We start from the raw sequence: 25,165 nt of genomic DNA, 5'->3' as shown, positions 1-25,165 counted from the left end.
TCTTGATTCTCAGGCATTCCTCTCATTCTTGGCTGAGACTCGTCCCTCGCTATCTAAAACTGCGACTGTCCACACTCTGGAGGAAGATCTCACTGGCTGGATCATTAAAGCCAGCGATCGCTTTGCCCCTCTCTCCAGCTTTCCCCGTTCTCGGCACAGTAAGTCCCACAAGTGGTTCAACCCCACCCTGAAAGCTCAGCAACTCGAACTGCGCCAAACGGAGCGTAGGTGGAGACGTAATTATCTGTCCATCGACCGAGAGCTATATATTGCTGCGAGAAAAAAAATATAAAGGTGCTATCATTGCAGCTAAAGCTCTTCATATCTCGGATAGGATCCTCACTGCTCATAACAAATCCCAGGAGATCTTTTCGATCATGAGGGAGCTTACGTCTGATGCTAGGACTCTTCCGTCTCAGACCCCGACGCAGGAATCTTGCAATGCATTAAATAATTTCTTTATCGAAAAAATTGCCAAGATCAAGAACACGATTCCTTCAGTCCCTCCTGATGACATGCCAGGTCCCCCCCCCCCCCTGAAAACCCGCTCTCCCTGCTCTCCTTCCCTGCCCTCGACCCAAGCACTTTGGCCAAACTTGCTGTTCGAGTCAAATCGGGCTCACCCAATGATTGTTGCCCTCCCTCTGTCTTTCGCGACATCTGCCTGTCTATGCCGGACTGCATCTTGCCCTTATTAAATGCCTCATTGGAGACGGGATTCAGAAAAGGGGGTGTTGATGAACAGAGTGTCTGAATTAAGCAGACCACTCTTACCCAGTCCAAAGATCAGGGCTTGATCCATCACTGTTATTTAGCTCACTGCCCCATCCCAGCTCAGAACCTGGCTATATGCAAATTAGTCTGTCCCTGGCCCAGTGCATCATGGGAACAGGGCAGACCAAACTACCAAGCCAATTCTTCACCAGAAAGGAGACCAGCTTCCGGGGACCGGTTTCTGCCATTTCAGGCGTCGTCGGCCCGGCTTGCTTGAATCCTGATGGAGCAGTGAGCAAGGGACTCATGTCTGAGTATACCCTTCCACGCTTATGGTGGACAAAATGATTCAGAAAAGGGGGTGGTGATGAACAGAGTGTCTGAATTAAGCAGACCACTCTCACCCAGTCCAAAGATCAGGGCTTGATCCATCACCGTTATTTAGCTCACTGCCCCATCCCAGCTCAGAACCTGGCTATATGCAAATTAGTCTGTCCCTGGCCCAGTGCATCATGGGAACAGGGCAGACCAAACTACCAAGCCAATTCTTCACCAGAAAGGAGACAAGCTTCCGGGGACCGGTTTCTGCCATTTCAGGCGTCGTCGGCCCGGCTTGCTTGAATCCTGATGGAGCAGTGAGCAAGGGACTCATGTCTGAGTATACCCTTCCACGCTTATGGTGGACAAAATGATTCAGAAAAGGGGGTGGTGATGAACAGAGTGTCTGAATTAAGCAGACCACTCTTACCCAGTCCAGAGTGTTCTGCTTAATTCAGATACTCTGTCCATCACCACCCCCCTTTATGAATCGTTTTGGCCACCATAAGTGTGGTAGGGTATACTCAGATGTGAGTCCCTTGCTCACTGCACCATCAGGATTCAAGCAAGCCGGGCCGAAGACGGCTGTAATGCCAGAAACCGGTCCCCGGAAGCTTGTTTCCTTTCCAGTAAAGAATTGGCTTGGTAGTTTGGTCTGCCCTGTTCCCATGATGCACTGGGCCAGGGTCAGACTAATTTGCATGTAGCCAGGTTCTGAGCTGGGATGGTGCAGTGAGCTAAAAAACGGTGATGGATCAAGCCCTGATCTTTTGACATGGGTAGGAGTGTTCTGCTTAATTCAGATACTCTGTCCATCACCACCCCCCTTTATGAATCGTTTTGGCCACCATAAGTGTGGTAGGGTATACTCAGATGTGAGTCCCTTGCTCACTGCACCATCAGGATTCAAGCAAGCCGGGCCGAAGACGGCTGAAATGCCAGAAACCGGTCCCCGGAAGCTTGTTTCCTTTCCAGTAAAGAATTGGCTTGGTAGTTTGGTCTGCCCTGTTCCCATGATGCACTGGGCCAGGGTCAGACTAATTTGCATGTAGCCAGGTTCTGAGCTGGGATGGTGCAGTGAGCTAAAAAACGGTGATGGATCAAGCCCTGATCTTTTGACATGGGTAGGAGTGTTCTGCTTAATTCAGATACTCTGTCCATCACCACCCCCTTTATGAATCGTTTTGGCCACCATAAGTGTGGTAGGGTATACTCAGATGTGAGTCCCTTGCTCACTGCACCATCAGGATTCAAGCAAGCCGGGCCGAAGACGGCTGTAATGCCAGAAACCGGTCCCCGGAAGCTTGTTTCCTTTCCAGTAAAGAATTGGCTTGGTAGTTTGGTCTGCCCTGTTCCCATGATGCACTGGGCCAGGGTCAGACTAATTTGAATGTAGCCAGGTTCTGAGCTGGGATGGTGCAGTGAGCTAAAAAACGGTGATGGATCAAGCCCTGATCTTTTGACATGGGTAGGAGTGTTCTGCTTAATTCAGATACTTTGTCCATCACCACCCCCCTTTATGAATCGTTTTGGCCACCATAAGTGTGGTAGGGTATACTCAGATGTGAGTCCCTTGCTCACTGCACCATCAGGATTCAAGCAAGCCGGGCCGAAGACGGCTGTAATGCCAGAAACCGGTCCCCGGAAGCTTGTTTCCTTTCCAGTAAAGAATTGGCTTGGTAGTTTGGTCTGCCCTGTTCCCATGATGCACTGGGCCAGGGTCAGACTAATTTGCATGTAGCCAGGTTCTGAGCTGGGATGGTGCAGTGAGCTAAAAAACGGTGATGGATCAAGCCCTGATCTTTTGACATGGGTAGGAGTGTTCTGCTTAATTCAGATACTCTGTCCATCACCACCCCCCTTTATGAATCGTTTTGGCCACCATAAGTGTGGTAGGGTATACTCAGATGTGAGTCCCTTGCTCACTGCACCATCAGGATTCAAGCAAGCCGGGCCGAAGACGGCTGTAATGCCAGAAACCGGTCCCTGGAAGCTTGTTTCCTTTCCAGTAAAGAATTGGCTTGGTAGTTTGGTCTGCCCTGTTCCCATGATGCACTGGGCCAGGGTCAGACTAATTTGCATGTAGCCAGGTTCTGAGCTGGGATGGTGCAGTGAGCTAAAAAACGGTGATGGATCAAGCCCTGATCTTTTGACATGGGTAGGAGTGTTCTGCTTAATTCAGATACTCTGTCCATCACCACCCCCCTTTATGAATCGTTTTGGCCACCATAAGTGTGGTAGGGTATACTCAGATGTGAGTCCCTTGCTCACTGCACCATCAGGATTCAAGCAAGCCGGGCCGAAGACGGCTGTAATGCCAGAAACCGGTCCCCGGAAGCTTGTTTCCTTTCCAGTAAAGAATTGGCTTGGTAGTTTGGTCTGCCCTGTTCCCATGATGCACTGGGCCAGGGTCAGACTAATTTGCATGTAGCCAGGTTCTGAGCTGGGATGGTGCAGTGAGCTAAAAAACGGTGATGGATCAAGCCCTGATCTTTTGACATGGGTAGGCGTGTTCTGCTTAATTCAGATACTCTGTCCATCACCACCCCCCTTTATGAATCGTTTTGGCCACCATAAGTGTGGTAGGGTATACTCAGATGTGAGTCCCTTGCTCACTGCACCATCAGGATTCAAGCAAGCCGGGCCGAAGACGGCTGTAATGCCAGAAACCGGTCCCCGGAAGCTTGTTTCCTTTCCAGTAAAGAATTGGCTTGGTAGTTTGGTCTGCCCTGTTCCCATGATGCACTGGGCCAGGTTCAGACTAATTTGCATGTAGCCAGGTTCTGAGCTGGGATGGTGCAGTGAGCTAAAAAACGGTGATGGATCAAGCCCGGATCTTTTGACATGGGTAGGAGTGTTCTGCTTAATTCAGATACTCTGTCCATCACCACCCCCCTTTATGAATCGTTTTGGCCACCATAAGTGTGGTAGGGTATACTCAGATGTGAGTCCCTTGCTCACTGCACCATCAGGATTCAAGCAAGCCGGGCCGAAGACGGCTGTAATGCCAGAAACCGGTCCCCGGAAGCTTGTTTCCTTTCCAGTAAAGAATTGGCTTGGTAGTTTGGTCTGCCCTGTTCCCATGATGCACTGGGCCAGGGTCAGACTAATTTGCATGTAGCCAGGTTCTGAGCTGGGATCGTGCAGTAAGCTAAAAAACGGTGATGGCTCAAGCCCTGATCTTTTGACATGGGTAGGAGTGTTCTGCTTAATTCAGATACTCTGTCCATCACCACGCCCCTTTATGAATCGTTTTGGCCACCATAAGTGTGGTAGGGTATACTCAGATGTGAGTCCCTTGCTCACTGCACCATCAGGATTCAAGCAAGCCGGGCCGAAGACGGCTGTAATGCCAGAAACCGGTCCCCGGAAGCTTGTTTCCTTTCCAGTAAAGAATTGGCTTGGTAGTTTGGTCTGCCCTGTTCCCATGATGCACTGGGCCAGGGTCAGACTAATTTGCATGTAGCCAGGTTCTGAGCTGGGATGGTGCAGTGAGCTAAAAAACAGTGATGGATCAAGCCCTGATCTTTTGACATGGGTAGGAGTGTTCTGCTTAATTCAGATACTCTGTCCATCACCACCCCCCTTTATGAATCGTTTTGGCCACCATAAGTGTGGTAGGGTATACTCAGATGTGAGTCCCTTGCTCACTGCACCATCAGGATTCAAGCAAGCCGGGCCGAAGACGGCTGTAATGCCAGAAACCGGTCCCCGGAAGCTTGTTTCCTTTCCAGTAAAGAATTGGCTTGGTAGTTTGGTCTGCCCTGTTCCCATGATGCACTGGGCCAGGGTCAGACTAATTTGCATGTAGCCAGGTTCTGAGCTGGGATGGTGCAGTGAGCTAAAAAACGGTGATGGATCAAGCCCTGATCTTTTGACATGGGTAGGAGTGTTCTGCTTAATTCAGATACTCTGTCCATCACCACCCCCCTTTATGAATCGTTTTGGCCACCATAAGTGTGGTAGGGTATACTCAGATGTGAGTCCCTTGCTCACTGCACCATCAGGATTCAAGCAAGCCGGGCCGAAGACGGCTGTAATGCCAGAAACCGGTCCCCGGAAGCTTGTTTCCTTTCCAGTAAAGAATCGGCTTGGTAGTTTGGTCTGCCCTGTTCCCATGATGCACTGGGCCAGGGTCAGACTAATTTGCATGTAGCCAGGTTCTGAGCTGGGATGGTGCAGTGAGCTAAAAAACGGTGATGGATCAAGCCCTGATCTTTTGACATGGGTAGGAGTGTTCTGCTTAATTCAGATACTCTGTCCATCACCACCCCCCTTTATGAATCGTTTTGGCCACCATAAGTGTGGTAGGGTATACTCAGATGTGAGTCCCTTGCTCACTGCACCATCAGGATTCAAGCAAGCCGGTCCGAAGACGGCTGTAATGCCAGAAACCGGTCCCCGGAAGCTTGTTTCCTTTCCAGTAAAGAATTGGCTTGGTAGTTTGGTCTGCCCTGTTCCCATGATGCACTGGGCCAGGGTCAGACTAATTTGCATGTAGCCAGGTTCTGAGCTGGGATGGTGCAGTGAGCTAAAAAACGGTGATGGATCAAGCCCTGATCTTTTGACATGGGTAGGAGTGTTCTGCTTAATTCAGATACTCTGTCCATCACCACCCCCCTTTATGAATCGTTTTGGCCACCATAAGTGTGGTAGGGTATACTCAGATGTGAGTCCCTTGCTCACTGCACCATCAGGATTCAAGCAAGCCGGGCCGAAGACGGCTGTAATGCCAGAAACCGGTCCCCGGAAGCTTGTTTCCTTTCCAGTAAAGAATTGGCTTGGTAGTTTGGTCTGCCCTGTTCCCATGTTCACTGGGCCAGGGTCAGACTAATTTGCATGTAGCCAGGTTCTGAGCTGGGATGGTGCAGTGAGCTAAAAAACGGTGATGGATCAAGCCCTGATCTTTTGACATGGGTAGGAGTGTTCTGCTTAATTCAGATACTCTGTCCATCACCACCCCCCTTTATGAATCATTGGAGACGGGAGCAGTACCTAATTCCTTCAAGGAGGCTGTCCTTGTGCCCCTACTACAGAAGCCTGGAGCTGACCCGGACGACCTTGCCAACTATCGGCCTATCTTTCTTGCCCTACCTATCCAAACTCCTGGAGGCACATGTTACGAGCTGCTTATCTGAATTCATCGAGCGCTCTAACTTCCTCGAACCCAACCAGGCTGGGTTCAGACCAGCCCATTCCACCGAGGCTGTGATCCTGGCAGTTATGGATACTCTCAGGGCCAACGCCGATAAAGGGACATCACAGGCGCTTGTCCTGTTGGATCTGTCGGCTGCGTTCGACACGGTGGACCACAACATCCTTATCCACTGTGCCGAGCAAGCCGGCATCCGAGGCCTGGCCTCTGCCTGGCTCAAATCTTTCTTGTCGGGTAGAATGTAGGCGGTCCGGCTTGGTCCCTTCACAGCCGCACAGGTCCCATCTATCTGCGGAGTGCCTCAGGGTTCTTCCCTGTCCCCTCTGCTTTTTAATCTCTATCTTCAGCCGCTTATCTTTTCCTTGAAGAGGTGGAATATCACCGTATTCAACTATGCAGACGATCTGCAAATCATTTTTCCGCTTATCACCCCCAATGCAGCCCTCGACTGTCGAGCAGTGATGCTACACATCCAACATTGGATGAACTCACATCAGCTCAAATTGAACCCGGGGAAGACTGAGTTAATCCTCCCAGGAAACAGTCTTACTCACTGGAGCCCACAGTTCTGGCCAACTGAGCTTGGTTCCCCGCCCGCCCCGGCTAAGTCAGCAAAGAGCCTCGGGGTCATAATTGACTCGGACCTTTCTCTTAAGCCCCAGATCGGTGCGGTTGTGTCCTCATGTATGTTCCAGCTCAGAAAGATCAGGAAAGTCTCCCATCTCCTGACACAAGAGGCCCTAATACAAGTCCTGATCGCCCTGGTGCTCTCCCGCTTGGATTTTTCAAACTCCCTGTACTACGGCCTACCTAAATTCCTCCTTAGAAGGCTCCAGATTGTACTGAACCAAGCGGCAAGGCTGGCCTATAAAACCCCGAAGTGGCAATCTGCGAGACCTCTGCTTCACAGACTTCACTGGTTACCGGTAGAGCAGAGGACCGCATTTAAGATCGGCTGCCTGACCTTCAAAGCTGTGTTCGGGACCTCCCCTGCCTTTCTCAAATCATTGGTCATCCCCTACTGTCCAGCACGTAATCTTCGTTCCTCCCATCGCCTCTTGCTAGCTGTCCCTGCTACCAAATTTTAAAAAAACTGGCGGTCGGAGATTTGCCTCGCTAGCCCCCACCCTCTGGAACCAGTTACCTCTATCTCTTAAATCTGCTAATTCTCTTTTGGCTTTTAGAAAACTTTTGAAAACCCACCTCTTCACACAGACTGGCTAGACCCTCGTCTCTCCATCTCACCTGCACTCAGCCAGCGCCAGGAAACCCCTCGGTGTCAGTGCGCTATACAAGCTCCCCCAAAGATAAGATAAGATAAGATACCCTGGTCGGAGAGAGCCACGTTGATTACATTTGTAACTCAAAAAGCAGAACAGCAGACAAGTAAATACTCCATATCTGCAAAATGGACAGAGCTTGGATTTTTCACAGAAATCTCTGATGCCACCAGTTAAATCTGACTCCAAACATCTATATGTAGTGAGATGACTTAAAGAGTCTCCCGAAAGGGGAAGCAGCAAAATATGTTGCTAATGAGTCTTGTATTTCTCTTACTTTCTACTGTAAAATGCATTTTGGGAACAGTCTGCATTTTCACCAATTTAACAAATACCCAGCTGGAAATATAGGTGATGTAATGTTATCCCTATTCTTAAGCAAGAAAACCTCCTCTGTTCATTGGACTTTAATGCCTATTTTCATGTGCGTGTTCATGTAAAAAGCAGAAAAATACGTTTACTTCAAGGTTAGGTACAAAGATTTCCAGTTCAACAGGTTATGTTTAGAAAGACTTTGGGCCAGCCTCTGTGCACACTTCCTGATTCTGGACTCTGCCCATCTGAGAAAAAGTCCCAAGCTGGAAAACTGGTTCTTTTTGCAGTGTGTAAGTCCAGCAGGTGGAGCAGAACCTGGAGACTATGCTCATTCCAAGTCTGTTGTGTCAGTATACAATACAACTTTAATTCCTGCCGCTGGTAGGAAATACAAGTTTCTGGTGGCGCTCATGTCATCCATTGCACTGATACTAGATTGCAGATGGACGGCCCACTTGATACCAGGGGCATTGAACAGTTACCTTAACCCTGGCCTCTAGCAATTGTGAAAATGTAAATGGTCACCTACATGTGATCAGGCACTGCAGTCTCTTAAAGTGTATGCCGTTCGTTCTGCAGACTCAACTAGCAATGATTATAGTTGTTACCTGACAGATGACGAGTACATGTCGTGATTCAGAGTGAGAACCATTTTGTAGGCAAATGAAAAGACTTCCAATCAGCATATTTGAACTCTGAGCTGTCAATCTGGTGCTGAAGTATTCTTTCTCTTCTGGCCTTCTCATCCTCATCATGACCAAAACTTAAACTCCACATCCACAATTTATAGCCAGATTGACTGCCAGCACTCACATGACTAAAAGCATATTATCTGATGCCTAAACATGTGACAAATGAGAGTGAGTGGGACGTCATCCATTCCATCTGCTATGTATAGAACAGAGATCGGTCTGTTTGGATCAAAGAAATCCACAAAATGCACACCCACCACCTCTGAATGTGGTACAAGAATTGTTGCTGCTCATCGGTCTGGGAAAGGTTGCAAAGGCATTTCCAAATAATATGATGGTCATCATTCCACAGCAAGAGGTTATTTACAGGAGAATGGTGAAGACTGTTGGCAGTCTACACAGGAGTGCACGTCCCAGCAAACTTGCCCCAAGATCAGATCGCAGTACACTGCAAGAGATCGCAAAGAACCCTAAACCTTCGTTGAGGGATCTGCAGGCCTCAGTGGCGCAAATGTAATAGTCCACGCAGGTAGATAGTTCTTATGTAGATTTATTGAGATGTTGAGATAAAGTCAATAACAAGCTCAATAGGAGACCCCACCAGGAGCAACCAGCATGGTGCTCAGCCCAGCCAACTGTGACTCCTCAGGCAGATCACCAACATTCTGATAGCTACATCACATGAACATTCCATTGGTGGTGGACAAGCATTGCATTGAGAATAGCAGGATACAACATATCCCCTTTTCTTATACATAAAAACAAAAAGCTAAAAACAGAGAAGGAGAACCAGAGAATTGATTCCCATTTTCCAGAACGGAGGAAAAAAACCAAAAAGACTCATTTTCATGAAGGAGGTGCACAGTACCTTGAAAAGATTTGACAGCGCTCCGTTGAGGGTAAATTTCACTTGTCTCTCTGTCCGCTGCATCGCATTGAGTTAACAACTGGAAGGGAAACAGCTGTGATCGCATGAGCAATACTCCAAATGACGTTGAGGCAGACAACAGCGCTGGGAACAACAGAAGTAATGTAAAGACTCCCAAAGCAAACATGGCGGCACGCAAAACGTCACAGGGCAGGATGGCTCTCCGCATAAATATGCACCAAAACTCAGGAGAGCTGTAGTGAAGCAGAATCAAGACGTCACACACGAAGAATAGGAGGCTTCGAAGGAACAACAAGCATGAGGTGAGAATGCAAACGCTGTGAACGTGCGCGCAGTATGAGGCTCGAGAATGTTTGAATATGGCAGGCCAGTTAAACTGCCATTGCGCTAAGGCACAGTAAAAAGAGTAGGAAAAATAAAAATTCCCCACTCACCGGATATTATGGTAACACAGTCCTGTTCTTAAGAAACAAATGTCAGCTCACAGGGGTATAACTGCGCACACAATAAATGACTGTGAAGTAAATAAACCAAACCGTTTGGCAAAACACGGCAAGAAGGGAGCAGCAAAACCAGTCTAGGTACAGATGCACTGGTGCTGACACAGGACTTGTCATGCAGGCAGGAAATAACCCAAACGTAGAGTGGCAGACATTCTCCAGATCTTGCTGCGCATGTAGAAACTGTCAGGAACCAAGACAGGCGCACTACTTCGCCAGGCAGTGTGTAAACGAACTCACCACAGCAGATGTGGTTGTTAGGAGGCTTGACAAAACGAATAGCTTACTCTCACAGGGCACAGCACAGGATGAGCCAAGGCTTGTTGCTAGAAAGGCATACCCTCACAGGGGCACAGCTACAGTCACACAATAGACTCTCCAGATGCTCGAACAACTGGCGGACTGCTGTGGGCGACCAGTGGCAGGTTACTGGTTGGGTCAAAACGCCAGTTGGGGTGCCTTGATATAAGTTGCAGTAGTTCTTTTACCATAAACTTTCTTTAAATCCTTGTAGAGGTGAAACGAGTAGGTTCTTTTAGAAGATCGTCGCCAAAAATAATGTAGTAATTGAGTCCACGCAGGTAGATAGTTCTTATGTAGATTTATTGAGATGTTGAGATAAAGTCAATAACAAGCTCAATAGGAGACCCCACCAGGAGCAACCAGCATGGTGCTCAGCCCAGCCAACTGTGACTCCTCCGGCAGATCACCAACATTCTGATAGCTACATCCCATGAACATTCCATTGGTGGTGGACAAGTATTGCATTGAGAATAGCAGGATACAACATTCATTTTTCTACCATTCAGAAAAGACTGTACATGTTTGGCTTGCATTAAAAAGTATCCTGGAAAAAGCCCATTCTTTCCACTAAGAACATTGCTGGTTAGCTTTGTTTTAGAAAACAGCTGAAGAATGAACCAAAAGACTACTGGAACAATGTCCTTTGGAACTATATAGTTTGACTTCAATACATAAAGGTTTAGCAAAAACCAAACATGTCACTGCAAGAACCACATACCAGCCATCAAGTGTGGTAATGGAGAAGTGATAATTTGGCCTGCATTGCATCTGTAGGACCTGCAAGGATCTTTGAGCCCACCAAAAATCCCTCTTAACCAGTGCATTCTACAGGAAACTGTGTGACCATCTGCCCAGAACTGAAATCCTAGCTGAAAAGTGGATCGAGCAGGGAACAGTTATTTTAAGTCATTACTGTTAAATGAGGTTCTGTAGGTTACTGAGTGAAAGGGTGCACTTTTCACACAAGGCCACTGAATGTTGGTCCATATTTATTTGTATATTTGAATGAGTGACATTTTTGTTATTTTTTCACCAGGTTAGATTCACCTACAGTTAAGAATTGACGAGAATGAGATAAAGGCCAAATTTGTCTTAAACTATAAAACCATATAATGTTAAGAGGATGCGCTTTCACTGTATGTTTTTGGTGTTGTGCCCTTGGCCTAAGTTTGAGAAAGCTTTACAGCTGTTTCGCTTGTTTTAAAACTCAAAGCTACAAGCCAGCCTTCTCTACTTGATTCACCCACACTACTGAGGCCTCTGGGTGCAAACTGTACGGTTATTTCACTCTTGTACCTTCATTGCATCAACAGTTGATGGCCACTGATGAATACGATCTAGATTTACCGGCAAAGCATGTTTTACGTTGGCTGACTGTAACCAGTGCATGCTTTAAGTTGCTCCTCTGAACAACAGGGCTAACGGTATCTAAGATGTACTCACTGGATGACTTATCCACAGATGTGACAGCACCGTAACTGGATACCTGTAACCAATGCACACTAGTATGTCACTCCTCTGTAAAAGTATCTTAATTTATTCTATGATTGTGCCTCTCCTTAGTAGAACAAGGAGTGGTTCCTGTTTTCTTAGAAGGGGACTTTCAAGATCACTTTTCAAAGACTGCTCTATACAGTCCATCTCTGTAGGCCCCTTATCTGTCTTTTCAGTGATTATTTGAAGCTTTATCATGAATGATGTATCCAGCGTGTGACTGGGCTGCTGTACTATCACGCTGAGCCCCTGAGAGGATTCTGTTGAGACCTGAAGAAGAATTCTTATCAATCGATTGTTGTAAAGTACATGCGCAATGTTTCACTCCTGCTTTTGCCATTGAATGATTAAGATCTAAGACAAGATAACAAAAATGTTCCCCTCACGTTGTATCGTGCTACAAGTCTGCTAATATATTCTGCCGCATCGTCACAGGTGTGAAGTGTTCTGCAAATGCAACTACTATATATTAGTGTCTTGGCCAGTTTGTTCTGAGTGAGGGGCTTACATGGCAGCAGCTGTGGTCAAAACGATCTCTAGGCACTTCTAAGGAAGCTCTAAACAAACCTCCGTAAGTAGCAAGGGAAGTCCTGATTTCTCTTTGATCATTTTAACCAGAGATTACTCAACCTTTGAATTATTCCAGGTGCCAGCCTGGATCTGAAAACTTATTTCCAGTAATTGCTCCCATGTGCTGGTAGGTGGTACCATCAGACTCCGCATCAGCCTGATCCTGCATCAGAAACAGACTGCCTGAAGGCAGATATACGTGCCATCCTTGCCTGCTGATGTCAGTGCCATTTTTTTCCATGCCCTTTGATGTGGTTCTGGAGCTCAATTCCTGTCCTTTTGTCTTTCCTTCACTAACTCTCAAAACATTTTTCAGGGACAGTGTGTGCAGTAAGACTGTCCTGAAGACTACAAGCTTCAAACTGTGCTGCACCTGCATGAAAATGCTCTCTGTCACAGACCTGCATGACAGCTGTCTTTGGTGTCTCATATACAAGCATGAGTCATAATCATGTGACTGATGCTCCCTGATGCATCTGAAGGGAGTGGGTGGCGAAGTTGTACATAGGTGAGCACAAGAAGTGAAGGTGTTCCTCCTCAGTGTCCCGGTTCGGGTCTCTGTCCTTGCTTAAGTCTAAGATGAAGTCCTAGGACAAATCTCAGTTCAAACCCAAGAAGACCAGGCAAGTCCTCCCCCTGTTGCCACCGCACCAGAAAGAAATCCGCACTCTGCACCGGTTGCGAGATACTAATCCACAGCTGAAGCCATGCTTTCCGAATTTCCAAGGCCATCCTTGGTTCCGTAGCAAGTAGAGGCCTTCTCTGAGTCAGTGGTGCAGTTTTCCAGACCTGTCTGGACCCCCCAGGGCATCCTTTGGCCTTGTGGATTGGCCAGGGCCCCAAGTTGGACTTCTGCTTGCAGGACCTTCATTGTTTGTTCTGGGTTGTCTGGCTCAAGATCTCGGAGGTGCCAGTTCCAGATTCCACCCAGACACAAATGTGGATCCACAGCTCAGTGAAGCTAGATCTCAGCCAGTGTCTCATTACGAGACTATAAGGCAAAACCAGTGATGTCAGAGTATTTTCTGTCAGTGCCTCTCTGCTAATATCTTCGATTATTTGATGCTTTATTTGGCTACAACACAGAAGCCATTCAGGAATTGGAGAATGTGCCACATGATGAGGAGGCGGGCAATGTATTACCTCCGCACTGTACTGTTGATGATGATGAACTGTATTTAGACCTTAAACTCTACTGGTCTTGATACTTCAACAGATGCTGAATAGATCTCTCCATTGCACCCCCAACCGAGGAAGGCGCCCCCTTTATTGTAGTAGTACATATGCCGTCCGAGGTGCTGTAACTGTAGTTGCCAAGTCTGGAAACGAAGTATAACCTGCTTACTGGAATTTTGCTACTTGGCCCTAATATTTTAGTGTTTGCTACCTTTCAATGAGGCCACTGCAGACACTCTGGTTGAGAAATGGTTGAAGTCTTTCTCTGAACCACCAGTAAGTCACCTCCTCCTCACACTCCATAGGCTTGCTCTATCTAACCAAGCCTTCCTGACACCACTCCTAACACCTGAAAGTCTTGTAGTGAAGTCTTCAGCCAGCAAAGAAAAACCCAAAGACATTAGCTGCTGCCTCTCCTGATATAGAATCGAAGCACATTAATCCACTTGGAAAGAGGATGTTCTTTACTGCCAGGTTGAGACTGCGATCTGTGGGCTGGCGGTTGAGCAGATACGGTCACGCTTCTGAATGTGGCAAGCAGGGTCTTGCCCATCCTCCCTGATTCTTGAAATTCTTTTTGCGAGCAGGGCTGGGCACCACAGACTGTATGCCATGCAGTGGACACTTCAGCGGTGACTCATTGTCATGATTGGATGTGCTCCTCGGCTATCTCCAGGGACGTGCAGGCATCCTCAGTGGAAATGCCTTTTGATAGTTTGAGGCTATTTGGAGCACATTCAGCTTTGTAGTTATTTAAAAATAATCATGCTACAGCTCGATCCTTGGGATTGCTGACCCCGGCTGGCCAGATCAATCAACAATACTGACCGCTCAGAGATCACTTTGTGGGGAAACAATAACCAGAGGGAGCTGTCACAACCCTTGCAGAAGCCTCTCCAGCTCTTTAGAGGCTCCCGGAGGATGTGGTGGCAGCAGAAAATGGGGCCGCCAATGACATGGCCAGTCCTCAGCCACTTCAAGAGACGCCTTTGAACAAGGAGGTACTCTTTTTCCCTGTCAAAAATGGCATATTGTTACTCTGACCAATTGTCTGTTATTATTATGCTCTTACCTCTTTATCATCCTTACTGCTCCTTCTCTTTTCATCCAATCGCCTTGCAAAAGATAGATCCTGGGGATTGGATGATGATCTTGGACTCGCAGGACATGTATTTTTATGTACCTGCCCTGCAGTTCCACCGGCGTTCACTCCACTTCTTTTAGTTCACCATCCTGCTCTTTGGCTTCACCTATGTCCCTGGAAGTTTACAAAGGTGATGGCACTGGTCATGGCCCATCTTAACAGGTCGGGAGTGCTTGTATTTCTGTACCTAGATGACTAACTGTTGAAGGCAAGTTTGTCATGGGCCTCCATCGCACTCCAAACTTCACTGTGGTTAGTCATCAATGAGCTAAAACCCGACCTTTGGCTAGTGCAAAGGATTCCCTTTTTAGAGGCCATTCTGGACACTATGATGTTTAAAGCCTTCCTGTCCTCTACAGTGTCCATGGGCATTCAGTGTATGATCCGAATGTTTTGGGCTCTCTCCTGTGTTTCAGCCCCGATGGTTCTGAAGCCTCTCTATCCCCCAGCCTTGTGTATCATTCTGGTGCCTCATACCCATTGGCACAAGTGGGCCCTGAAGTGGACCCCAACTTTCAGTGGCTTCACCACTGGGGTTGCCTCTCAGACAAAATCTGATTATCAGATAAGGTGGCACAGGATTCTAATTGATGGATAAAGGATTCCAACCTGACTTGCAGCAAACTGTTTCCCTACTCAATCCAGAGCTCACAGTGGAGTCAAATGCATCAACTCTGGGCATTGGGAGACCACTTGGATGAAGCTAAGATCAGAGACAGCTGATTTTTCCTGGGCCATACGTACCACATCAATCTTCTGTGTGTCATCTAGCTGACCTTTCTGCCTTCCATAAAGGTCAGCCCTGTGCAAATTCTGGGTGACAGCAAAACTGTCTTGTACACCAACAAACAGGGCATTGCGGTGTCATCTGTGCTGTGCCAATAGGTGCTTTGGCACCGGGTGGTATTTCAGGGAATTTTGTTGACTATTGACCATTTAGTGGGGTCATTAAATGCCCAGACAGATTAGCTTAGCGGACACCATTCTAACCAATCGCAAGTGGCTGCTGCACCTGGTGGTAGTTTAAGTTTTATTCGTCCAGTGGTTTGTGCCTTGGATAGATAATTTTGCCACCTCTTAGAATATCTCCTGTTGAGCATTGCTCATGAAGTCTTCAAGGACCCAGTCAGAACTCTGGTCATTAACCCTCGTATAGACAAAAAATATAAAGCTGCCCCCTCAGACCTAGCATATATTAAAGGTCCAGTACTGCTAGACTCACTTGTAGCTTCCAATGCACGCAAGAGAGCAAACTCACAAACATCAGGGGAAGCTCCAACACCAGACAAAGAGTCTAAGCTACTTGACGCTTCAGGGAAAAGAACGGCGTCTCAAGCAGCAAACATGTGGCGTATTGCCAATACACAGGCATTATTAGCCAGATACGACAGGGCACATTATGAGGAATTAGAATCATTAATGAGGCACCTCCCTGATAAATACAAGGATAGAGCAAATGAGCTCATCCAAGAGGGGAAAAACATTACAAACACCTCTATTCGGTGTGCACTTGATGCAGCAGATACTGCCTCTAGGGCAGTTAACACCAGCATTTTGTTACGTAGACATGCCTGGCTACGCATATCAGGATTCAAGCCTGAAGTACAAAGTGCCATTCTTAACACTATCAATGCTAAGGCAATTCACCCCTGGTGCTTAACTTCTTTGAATTCCATTGTTCATGACGAGCTCAGCTCGTCATGAGCACACAAGCAGTATACTGCATGACGAGCTGAGCTCGTCATGAGCATGGAAGGGGTTAATCAACCATTTGATGAGCAACACTTATTCGGACCTAACGTAGATGTATCACTTAAAAATGAAAAAGGATACAGATACCGCCAAATCTATGGGAGCCCTGCAGTCGCAGGCTCCCAGACGTTCATTTCGATGCTCATCATATTGAGGTGCCACCAGGGGATACTCTTCAGACACACCTTCTACCTCATACAAAGCCCCTACACATTCCACTTACAGCAAGGGCTACCAAAGGGGTGGGGACAGGGGTAACAATAACAAAGGCAGAGGTAAAAATAACAACTCCTGCTCTGCCTCTACCCCTGCCCATTGACTCCCTTCCCCCGTCCCATTCCACTCCTGTCGGGGGAAGACTTCAACAATACCGGACAGCCTGGGAAAACATCACATCAGACAGGTGGGTGCTCCAAACAATTCAATCAGGTTACTGTCTAGAACTAACATCCACCCCCCCCCAAACATACCACCCAAGCAGCATCCAATGTCACAAGAACATTTAACACTGCTCAGACAGGAGGTAATATCTTTCCTGCAAACAAATGCAATATAGATAGTTCCAGAACATCAGAAAAACAAAGGAGTATACTCCCTATATTTCCTAATACCAAAGAAGGATGGATCTCTAACACCCATCCTAGACCTCAGACCTCTAAACATTTACATACAGTCGGATCATTTTCACATGGTCACACTCCAACAAGTCCTTCCACTTCTGGTACTAAACGACTTCCTTCTCACCCTAGATCTCAAGGACTCCTACTTCCATATTCCCATCCACACAGTGCACAGAAAATATCTCAGATTTGTGCTAGACGGGCAGCACTACCAGTTCAAAGTGCTCCCATTCAGAGTCACAACAGCGCCATGGGTGTTTACAAAATGCCTAGCAGTAGTAGCAGCACACTTAAGAAGACAAGACATTCATGTCTTCCCATATCTAGACGACTGGCTCTTAAAAGCCAGCTCATACAGCCAGTGTGTACAACACACTCGCGCTACTATTCAACTGCTTCACGATTTGGGATTCACAGTAAATCACACCAAATCGCATCTGCAACCCTCGCACATACAACAGTATCTCAGTGCTATAATAAACACCCAACTAACACTAGCTTATCCCTCTACAGCCAGGATAACAAGTCTACAAACTCTCCTAACAAAATTCAAGCCGCAACACTCGCTACCAGCTCGAGTGTTCATGCAGCTCATAGGAATGATGGCGTCTTGCATATTTGTAGTACCTCACGCAAGACTGCAAATGCGTCCACTTCAAGAGTGCCTAGCACGCTAATGGAACCAGCCTCAAGGTCAACTAACAGACCCAGTGTTGGTAGACGGTCGGACTCCTAGTTCTCTGCAATGGTGGAACACCAAAAACCTTTCCAAAGGGAGACCGTTTCTAGAGCCAGTTCCTCAAATAGTCATGACAGCGGACGCATCGCTCTCCGGCTGGGGTGCTCAATCAATCAATCAATCATGCCATTTGTATAGCGCACTACTCACCCGGGAGGGTCTCAAGGCGCTTGGGGGGAGGGGTATGCTACTGCTCGAACAGCCAGGTCTTGAGTTGTTTCCTGAAGGCGAGATGGTCCTGGGTCAGCCGAAGGTGGATGGGGAGGGAGTTCCAAGTCTTGGCAGCCAGGTAAGAGAAGGATCTTCCTCCGGCGGTGGCTCTTCGGATGCGTGGTACGGCTGCGAGGGCGAGGCTGGTGGACCGTAGCTGGCGGGTGGGCATCACACCATGCAAGGCAGGTGGACACCACAACAAAAGTTACTCCACATCAACCACTTAGAGTTGCTAGCTGTGTTTCTAGCTCTAAAAGCTTTTCAAACTCAGGTCTCAGACAAAGCTGTCTTAGTCCGCACAGACAATATGACCGCTATGTACTACATAAACAAACAAGGGGGAACACACTCTCTGCAGCTCTCTGTTAGCACAGTAGATATGGAGATGGGCTATACCACTAAAAATCTTCCTCTTAGCCCAACACGTTCCAGGAGTACAAAACACTATGACAGATCTGCTAAGTCGACAAACACAGCAGATCCACGAGTGGGAACTTCATCCGCAAGTTCTTCATCCGTTCTTTCAAATGTGGGGACAACCTCAGATAGACCTCTTCGCCACCCACGAAAACTCAAAATGCCTAAACTTTGCCGTCCGATACCCACACCCATTGTCCAAAGGCAATGCGATATGGATGAACTGGTCAGAACTATTTGCGTACGCTTTTCCTCCTCTCCCACTACTTCCGTTAGTGGTACGCAAACTACAACAACATTCCCTGACGCTCATTCTAGTCTCTCCAACTTGGGCCAGACAACCGTGGTACACCACGCTGTTGCAGATGTCTGTAGTACCACACCAAAAAATAACCCTATCTCCACGTCTATTAACGCAGAACCATGGAGAGATCAGACACCCGGACCCAGCTCAGCTCAACCTAGCTATCTGGCTCCTGAGGTCATAGTTTGGTTACCTTAACCTTCCTTCAGAATGTATGAACGTTATCAAAGAAGCTAGACGTCCCACCACTAGAGCATGATATGATGCTAAGTGGAAACGCTTTGTCATATACTGCCAAAACAACCAAATAAATCCTTTAGACGTGTCTATTCAATACATCATAGGATACCTATTACACCTTCAAAAGTGTAACTTAGCCTACACATCTATCAGACTACACCTTGCTGCCATTGCAGCATACTTACAAAATAGGCAACATCTATCTCTTTTTAGAGTACCAGCTATATAAGCTTTCATGGAAGGACTCAAAAGGATAATTCCTCCCAGAACGCCACCTGCACCAGTGTGGAACTTAAACATTGTTCTCACAAGATTAATGGGACCCCCCTTTGAACCATTACATAAATGTGAATTGCAATTCCTAACCTGGAAAGTAGCTTTCCTAGTAGCTATTACTTCTCTCAGAAGAGTTAGTGAACTACAAGCATTTACAATTCAAGAACATTTTCTGCAAATTCATCATAACAAAGTGGTTCTTCGTACTAATCCTAAATTCCCTCCTAAAGTCATTTCGCCATTCCATCTAAATCAATCAGTTGAGCTGCCCGTATTTTTCTCGCAGCCTCAAACAGTCGCAGAAAGAGCTCTACACACCTTAGGTGTCAAAAGAGTATTACTGTACTATATCGAAAGGACACAAACTTTTCGTAAAACAAAACAACTTTTTGTGTCTTTTTCACAGCCACATAAAAGCAACCCCATATCAAAATCGGGAATCGCTAGATGGATTGTTTAATGCATACAAATATGCTACCACAAAGCCAAACGTACATTAACAATTCCTCCAAAAACCCATTCTACAAGGAAGATAGGGGCTTCAATGGCATTCTTAGGGAACATTCCCCTAGAAGATATATGCAAGGCAGCTACATGGCTTACACCGCACACATTCACAAAGCATTACTGTGTAGATGTGCAAACTAAACAACAAGCCACTGTGGGCCAGGCTGTACTAAAAACACTGTTTCAAACAACTGCAACAGACACTGGTAGTCGCCGCTATGTGTGGGTACTGCTATACAATCTATGCACAGTGTGTAATCTGCAGCTCATATGCCTCGAACAGAAAATGCTACTTACCAGTATGCATCTGTTCCTGGCATGTAGAGCTGCAGAGTTACACACGCCCACCGGCCTCCCTGGCTACCTTTATCTGTTCCAGTATTATCTTAATTAGATACAAATCACATGGACATCACTACCTCTTGTACAGCACCACCACTTCCCTAATGGCGAAAAACAATCTGGGGATGGAGCCGATGCCCATGCGCAGTATCATCCAAAGGAGGAGTCACCTATCCCGTGACTTCCAAAGACTTTTCTACAACAAAACAAACTGCAAACATCCGGGCCCAACACTAGGTGGCCATCTATGCACAGTGTGTAACTCTGCAGCTCTACATGCCAAGAACAGAAGCATACTGGTAAGTAGCATTTTCCTTCTGGTAGATATTCTAACCGCAAGATTCTCACCGAGCTGTTCTCCTCCCGTTCTGTGGATTGTTGGTATTCATAAAGTTCCTGGGTAGATTGTGAGCACTGTCAAGTTTCTGATTCTGTTACTGACGTTCTGCTTCTAAGGGTGCAGAATACTTAGTTATAAACTAATGTTGGTGTGCAGGGATGAAACTTGAATACAGCTCCTCGCCATAACTTCTGGAGACTGCATGAGGCTACCACTGAGACTGGTGGTGCCACCTACCTGGGTGTGGGATCCTTTTCTGGGAAAAGCTTCTAGATCTAATCTGGCACCTGGGGTGATTTAAAGGTGAGTAATCTGCTGTATAGTATCCACCAAAAAGCGCGTAGCTGCAGTTGTCCGTTTTTCATCACGTAGCTCCTACCCTTTTTCTCAGAATCCAAGCACCCTTTAATGTTTTGCATTTCTTTTATTGCACTGTGGGTTACAAGCTGACGTCTGCTGGTACTCCTCGCCTACACTGGAGAGCCACTGTAAAATTGCCTTCACTTTCACTTTTTGTAAGGGTCTTTGGAGTTCATATTTGCTTGGTGTTGATATAGGAAGAAAACTGTGACCGAAGTATATTTTTTATTCTAATGCTTCTTTTTAACCCCTTGCGTGCTCGTGACGGAACCATTCCGTCACGGCCCGGCCGCCACGCCTGTGCGGCGCTGATTTCGCGCCTGCGCGGCGCGTTCTATTGAGCGGGCAGGGCCGTGACGGAACCATTCGGTCACAAGCACAGCGCCACCGCGGCTCGTGACGGAGTGGTTCCGTCACGAGCATGGCGGCACGGCCAAGGGGTTAATAAAATGAAGCAAAACGAATACAGTTACAAAGGAGCAGTGAACTGCTGTGGTCACTTTTCTTCTTCGGGAGTCCTGTTCTCACCTCCTTCCTGCAGTGGGTAGATGGGGTTTTTTAATGTGAGGCAGGTTTCACAGGAGGCAGAAATATGTTGCAGGAGTACTGTGCTAAAAAATCTGTTATGCCGTTACCTTCATAACACTTGTTTCTTGTCTCTTTCTTTTTAGGTATTGAGAGTTTGCATCTGTAAGGAGGAAAAGTCAAAGGTTGAAGACTGCCCGCCTTTCACAACTACTGTATTTCAGGGTGACACAGTAGGCGCTTCCCCCCTCTACAGCTGCCGGACTCGCTCGCTTAGTAAACAGTGTGTTAGATTATTTATTTATTAAAACAAAAACCTGTCTAGAATGCTGTACATGCCGCCTCTGCCCATGGAGTTGACTGCCATATGACTGGGAAACCAACCCGTGTGTGTGGCTGTTCTGGGCGGGACAGCCTCTATTCTCTGGTCAAATGTATTGCAAGTATCTGTCCGCTTCAAGCCATCCGTTATTCGAGGGGGAGGGGCCTCTTCGGCTCGCAGGTGTTCCTGTTTTCATCATTCTTTGTATTCATGCCGCTTACTTCAGCGAAAGATGTGACTCGTGTATTTTTCAAATCCAAAATAGTGTTTCTTAAAGAAACTTCAAAATATTGTTTTCCCCATTGTTTTAGTCTGCAAACGCGAGAGGAACCCAGTGTTAGATATTTTGTCCATTACATAAACAATGAAATTAGCATAAACGTGTTTGTTGGTGAAGGCTGGCGATTGAAGTATTGCAAAGAAATCCTAAATCTTCAATTTGATTCATGTACATTTATAAACAAATAACTGCAGCACATCTATTTCTGCTTTCGGGTCAGGATCCCTTACCTTAATTTAAGTAACAGTGGCAACAAGTTAACAAAAATGTGAATTTGTGCTAGGAATAGTTTGTAGACCTTTTCTTCGCCTGTCTGAAGAGGACTTGGAGAACTAGAGCAGGGAGACAGATATTCTTGAAACATCAATCGCTGTGCTACTGAGTGAGGGGTCTCAACTTAGAATCTATTACGGGTCGGATCCGGTAAGCATTCTTTGCAGGAGGTTCTTAAGATGGGTGTTGCTCAGGGAGTAGGCAGGTGAATCTCAGGAACAGCCCGTATGGCTCATTTTCAGAACTTTAATTTTTGGTACGAGACCTCAACTCAATGCGCCGGAGTCTCTTCTTTGAAAGCGTTTGGCTCCTTCATCCAAGTCAAGTTGATGTTCACTAATACTTCTGTACAAGAAGAGCTTTTTCCCTTATGACCAACTTCCAAAGACCAGCTCCTACTTGTTGCAGCAACAGATCTGAAAATAGCCTCCAATAGCCCAAGCCCTCCTCTCTTTGCAAACCCTTTACATGTGCCTCAGACTTTCTCGATTTCTTTTTCTCTTGCATACGGCTGAGTCAAGGAATTCTTTATTATTATTGCAAAAAATGTGTCCCGACATACACTTCTTTTTCTTTCTTGTTGGATCCTGCAGCCCCCTTAGTTCACATGAACCCAAGAACCAATCCACCCGCTCTGTCTACATTTGCACTCCATCTTGGTAGGCTAGAAGAAAAAGAGAGGAATTGGGAGGTAGAGTAGTATCTTGGGGGTCCGAGGTCTGTTTTAAGCCATGGCGATGTATTTGACCAGCCTTTGTTTTATTCATATTTTTGTTAGCTTTATTAATTTTTATAATAATGCAACCTCTGCTTTGATAGTTCACACCGGTTGAATGTTCTAGAAACAGGAAGCAAGGAGTGTTGGCCTTTTAATGCTTTAGAAGACACTACAAGAAATATGTCCTTCTTAGGACTACATACACAAATGTGTTTTTGATATATTGTAACATTTGTGCGACATATTGTAACAACACTATCCTCACTTTAAATGAAAACCAAATCCCGCCATACTAGTGTAGGGGGCAATGTGGGGGTGCCATAGTGGCATAATATCCCAGCTTGGCTTGGGTTTAAAGTGCAGAAAAGACCAGAAACCCACAATGTGGTTTGATATATAAAGTGGTTATTTATGTTGTGCCTTGCAGTACTAAGTTGTTTTGCGTAAACTATATATATATATATATATATATATATATATTTTTTTTTTTATTTCTGCGTGGTGTAACCAATGATCTGCTCAGATTGTGGGTTGTATACTCCTGGCAAACCGTGTTAGGCTTTATTGACTGCAACTTAGGCTGTACACTTAGATAATTATGATCAGACAAGGAAAGCCCGCTAGTCTTTTGTTGGGTAGCACACAAACCTTAACCTGAGCAGTCGGTTCTAAGCTAGGACTTCGGAGCATGAACTTTGCCCTTCTGACGATATGGATGAATGAAATTCAGACTTGAATATGATAGAACCTAGAACTCCAAAACTTTCATTTTTTTACACAAAACAGTTCAAAATATTTTCTTGTTCACAAAATGATTTTATTTATTAAAATGCTGCACCTACGTGATTTCATGACTTGAAAGTATGGACTAAAGTCTTTTAAAACAATAAGTTATTCAGTTGTCCTCATAGCATCTTCATCAGGCCAATGAAGTTTTTTGTAGGACTTTGTAATATGTATGACTGAAAATATTTTGAATTTAGATCTGTGGGAACGAACCTCAAAATCTGCAGAGGAATATGGTTCGGATCTGGTCTGGTCCAAGAAAATTGACTTAGCTCAGTATGCCACCACTTTGCAATATTAATGTTTTCAGTAACGATAGCTCACCAGTCTCTTCACCTAGTCTTGCTCTTTTGACTCAGAACAGTCCCTTTCTTCTGGTATTTGCCTCACCCTATCTTAACCCTCACCCTGTAGTCTCAGCATACCGTTTGCCAAGACGGGATCCAAAAGTATTGTATTTATGGTGTGGGTCCCCTTGAACTTGACACTACATAGACTATTCAACACTAAAAACTGCACAGCACTTTGTTGGTTCTACTAGGCAGCTGAACACATTTTCTAATCTTGTAGCTGTTTTCTTCTGCAAGTATTGCATTCTTTGATGGAATGGCACTGGCGCCATGGTCTTGGCATTTTCTGTTTTATTGTCTATTTTCCAAGCTGGCAGTCCCTGCGCACCTTGTTCCATCTCTTGCTGCAGGACTCTGGTCCAGACTGTCATTTTATTCCAGGTTTTGGAAAGAGAAAATAGGTCTATGGTGTCTGAATCTCTGCAGTATGTTTAATGAAGGTCTCTGCTAGAACACTACATAATATTCAAGGAAAATCACATGCTGCCAATACAACACAGTTTGTACAGGGAAGCACTTCTCTCGAAGTCAACAGTATGTGGTCCTCCCACCAGCGCATCAGTTTGTGCTAATTTCAGTGTCTTGTGTATTTTAGCTACGGTAGTTGGAAACAAATGTGATTCTTTTTTTTTACTTGAATTTTTTATTCCTATACATTTTCGCCTTTTAGCTTTACGCCTATTGCTACGCATTGCCAGTAAAGCTTTTGCTGCTTGGCTTTTTTTCCTGATCTGTCTGGAATCTCACCTCCTTGTGTGATCATCTGAGATTTACTCATTCTAATTGTTTTAAAATAATACAGAAAAGTAACTTAAGAGAAATAATATTAAATGGAGCTAGGCAACACCAGCAAATTGTTTAAGCAAAATAATTCAGTTCTGAACGTTATCAATAGTAAAATAATAGAATTGTTTATTTATCAGCACATTTCAACAGTACAGAAATAAACTTTTGAATATATACCATTTTCAAACAAATGTCTAAGTATTAACGTATGCGTGATTGTATTAGATCAGCAATAAGGAATCTGTCTGTAACCTCAAGAAATAAAGTGCTTCAGAAACTGGAATGTCGCTTTGGTGTCGTCACTAAGTTATTATTCAGGCCCCTCCCTCCTTCCCTCAGCTGTTCTGGAGATTCGATTTGCTATGCATTACATATTGGATGAGCTGAACAGTAAGATGCACACGTTTTTTCCGGAGTCAAATTTCTTGCCTCCTATAGGATGGTGATTGAAGGTGACCTCAAGGA

General features: G+C 45.9%; 1 protein-coding gene across 4 annotated transcripts in view; it reads left to right on the top strand.

The window, feature by feature from the left end:
* AHCYL2 (adenosylhomocysteinase like 2) overlaps positions 1-21,945 on the top strand; it is a 438,561-nt gene extending 416,616 nt beyond the window's left edge. For all 4 annotated transcript variants that reach the window (XM_078677646.1, XM_078677649.1, XM_078677653.1 and 1 more), the window contains exon 17: positions 21,332-21,945. In XM_078677646.1, coding sequence (XP_078533772.1) covers positions 21,332-21,338 — 7 coding nt within the window. In that variant the 3' untranslated portion in view covers positions 21,339-21,945. The remainder of the gene's footprint in view (positions 1-21,331) is intronic.
* Positions 21,946-25,165: the final 3,220 nt, after the last annotated feature.

The sequence above is a fragment of the Lissotriton helveticus genome, chromosome 1_1 (genome assembly GCF_964261635.1).
Source record: "Lissotriton helveticus chromosome 1_1, aLisHel1.1, whole genome shotgun sequence".
Lineage (NCBI taxonomy): Eukaryota > Metazoa > Chordata > Amphibia > Caudata > Salamandridae > Lissotriton > Lissotriton helveticus.
The sequence above is the reverse complement of the archived record's forward strand: the minus strand, read 5'-3'. Positions and strand labels throughout refer to the sequence as shown.